The 3,191-nt window shown below is 28.3% G+C and overlaps 1 protein-coding gene across 1 annotated transcript; it reads left to right on the forward strand.

The window, feature by feature from the left end:
* The first annotated feature begins 631 nt into the window (after nt 1–631).
* LOC125876538 (auxin-responsive protein SAUR50-like) lies at nt 632–1,224 on the forward strand. The gene has a single exon (XM_049557748.1). The coding sequence runs from the start codon at nt 722–724 to the stop codon at nt 1,217–1,219; it is 498 nt and encodes a 165-aa protein (XP_049413705.1). The 5' UTR covers nt 632–721; the 3' UTR covers nt 1,220–1,224.
* Nucleotides 1,225–3,191: the final 1,967 nt, after the last annotated feature.

Genomic DNA, 3,191 nt, shown 5'->3' on the forward strand with positions numbered 1-3,191 from the left:
ATTTTGATGTTGGGATTATAAATTATGATGCAGAGTTTACTTATTACATAATTACATGATTTAAGATAACATAATCTCTAAAAATTCCTATCTGGATATATCACTCCACCTCTATCAGATACATTACAACTTTGTTTTTGTACAATGTATTTGGTACAAATGTTGTTATTGATAAATAACCACAATTATCCATACCTAAATCAGTATGAATCTGATTTATAGTTATATATCTGATACATAACTCATGTATAATATATCAACAAATTATGAAAAATCTAGGATTATTGTAATTTAATAAACTTTTGAAATATGATGCAACTGACGCCCAAATTATTGAAGTTTTTGTACTTTATACTAAAATAATACATATATTCCCATATATATTACTTATATGTGAAATACTTAAATTGCAAATCAAATTAACACCACATTAATTTTATACCTAAATAAATAACTTACCGTTTGATAGTATTACTTACACAAAAAATTAATATATCTCCTAAAATGCTTTGGAAGACTATCTTGGTCAAATCAAACAAGTACAAGAAGGAAACAAACTCGATGGAATTTAGTACTACACTTTTTCTACAATCCCACTACCCTTACACACACACCTTAGCCACCTCAACTCTTCAATTTTTTTCCCTCTATAATAGCAAGTCTCTAAACACCAAAACATCTCCTCCTTTCTCTCACTCTCTTCATTTTCTTTCGTCACACAATGGCTTCTGCCATCAAGAAAGTAAATATGATTACCCAAATCGTACGCCTCAAACAAGTCGTCAAGCGTTGGAAACACAAATCCCTTAAGCGCCGCGGCGTTTTATCATACTCCTCATCCGAGTCAGATGAACCGGCTTTACCCGGTTCGAACCGCCGCCGTCGTACACCTTCAGGATCTTTAGCGGTTTACATCGGTCCAGAAAGAACCCGGTTCGTTATTCCGACCCGGTTCTTGAACCTCCCTGTCTTTATATCTCTACTTGATAAAGCAGAGGAGGAGTTTGGGTATCAAAGAACCGGCGGTTTAGTTTTGCCTTGTGAAGTTGAGTACTTTTCGGAGATATTAAGGTTATTGGACCGGGATGAAGACCGGTTCGGTCATTTTTTGGGTTTAGATGAAATGATTAATGAAGTTGGGTTTGATGGTTTAGATCACTCTTGTAAAGAAGCTGCTTCACAAGGATTTGCTCCTCTTTTGCATAATGCTAGGGTTTAAACCGGTCCGGTTCAGTTTCTTGAAGGAGGAAGATTTAGGGTTAGGTTTTTTATTTTTTGAAATTTGAAAACCATCCTAGAACACAGAATTTAATTTTCTAAAAGTTTGCTGGGTTCCAATGAGATGTGGGTAATTTTTAATTTTTTTTTTAAGGTTGTTAATTAATTAGTGGTATTTTCCCCAGACAATTAAATATATTTATTTGTTCTGGTGGTGGTGGTGACAGAGTCAGACAGAGGCTGATGATTATTATTGTATTGTATTACTCCTTAGTATCATTGTTATTAAGAGGATGAAGTGATGGAAAAAAAAAAGTTTAGAGTAACTAATGTAATTTTCATATTTCGACTATGGAATTTCAGAAATTTTGGTGTTATTTTTTTGGTTGAATATGATTTTTCTGTTGGGATTTGTTTTGTATTTCCCTTTATTTTTGGTTGGATTCTATATTTGAAGTGACCCCTTAAAGAATCTGAGATTTTCCAATCAAATTGTTGTGGTAATTAATCGTTAATATTAAAATGTTAGCTAGAAAATAATAAGAAAGAAAAACGACAAGAAAGTGTGAGATCTAAATCATGCATCAAATATTATTTTTAGTGATAATTAATTAATGATAATAATTTAATTGTCATTAAATATGTATTTGTAGCGGCAACTGATACTCTTTTAAATGTTTCTAACTAATGTTGATAAATAATTTAATAATTTTTGTAAATATGTATATTTATTATCACTAAAAATTATTTTTACTATTGCAAAAAGAGTTATGTGCTCGAATCTCTGATAAAGTTTATATATATATATATATATAATTTAAGTTTGTTCTGCATAAAGCCACATTTGAGTAAAAGCTCTAGCAAAGATTTTTTTTACTTTTGATAAAGATTGAAGAATGAATGAGATAAAATAGGTGTCATATTCTTATCCTGACTTTTTGATAATGTTTATAAGTCCAATACAATTCTAAAGTTCCCAACTTTATTTGCAATCAACACACATCAATTTTCTTATCTTATACTACTACTACTTATTTTTCTGATGAATTGACAATTAAAATCACTTTCAGTTAAAAAAATTATGAGTTTTATTATGATTAAGTAAAATTATTAATTGAAAATTGTCAATTTCGATAATATTAGGTGACAAATTTTTTTTTTCTAAATGTGAAATATTTTGAATTGTTAATTATTACTCTCACTGTCCACTTTTATTTGTCATGTTGCGCTTTTCGAAAGTCAATTTGACTAATTTTTAAAGTTAAATTAGATTACATTAATTTGACATTTTAAACAAAAAAAATTAGATATTCAAAAACTATATAAAAAGTATTATAAATTGCAATTTTTTGCATATCAATATGAACATCATAAAATGTTAGTCAAAGTTTATATAGTTTGATTCTAAAAAAGGAAACTATGAAAAGTGAACGGAGGTAGTATGACTTGGAGTTTTTTTTTTGAAATTATGACTTAGAGTACTTTTTACATAGATTACAAATATATAAATTTCATTTCAAAATATTTGAAGATTTCATGCGCAAATTTTCGATCAAACTTAAACTGTTTGACTTTCAGAAAATGAAAAGTGTTACATAAATTGAAACAACTGGAATATTTCATCATTAAATTTTCTTTGAAATCAATTTTTAATTCATATTTTAGTTTTTTTTTATAACAATAAATAAATATGTATACAAATGATTATATATATGCTCAAAGTTTATGCTTTATACAACCTGTACTCCTTCCAAGTATTATTATCACCTGATTTCCAATTTGGCAAGATTCCCAAATAGAAATAAAAAATGTTGACAGGTGATGCCAAAAATACACTTGCAGTTCAGAAAAATGAAAAAATAATAGTAATAATAAAAAATGGAAATATTTTTCTAACTAAAGAATTGTCTTCATGTTGTACTTAATTTATTTTTAGTTAAAATTTCCCCAACTGGCTCAAGTGTTTGATGAGA

Source organism: Solanum stenotomum, chromosome 9 (genome assembly GCF_019186545.1).
Source record: "Solanum stenotomum isolate F172 chromosome 9, ASM1918654v1, whole genome shotgun sequence".
NCBI lineage: Eukaryota > Viridiplantae > Streptophyta > Magnoliopsida > Solanales > Solanaceae > Solanum > Solanum stenotomum.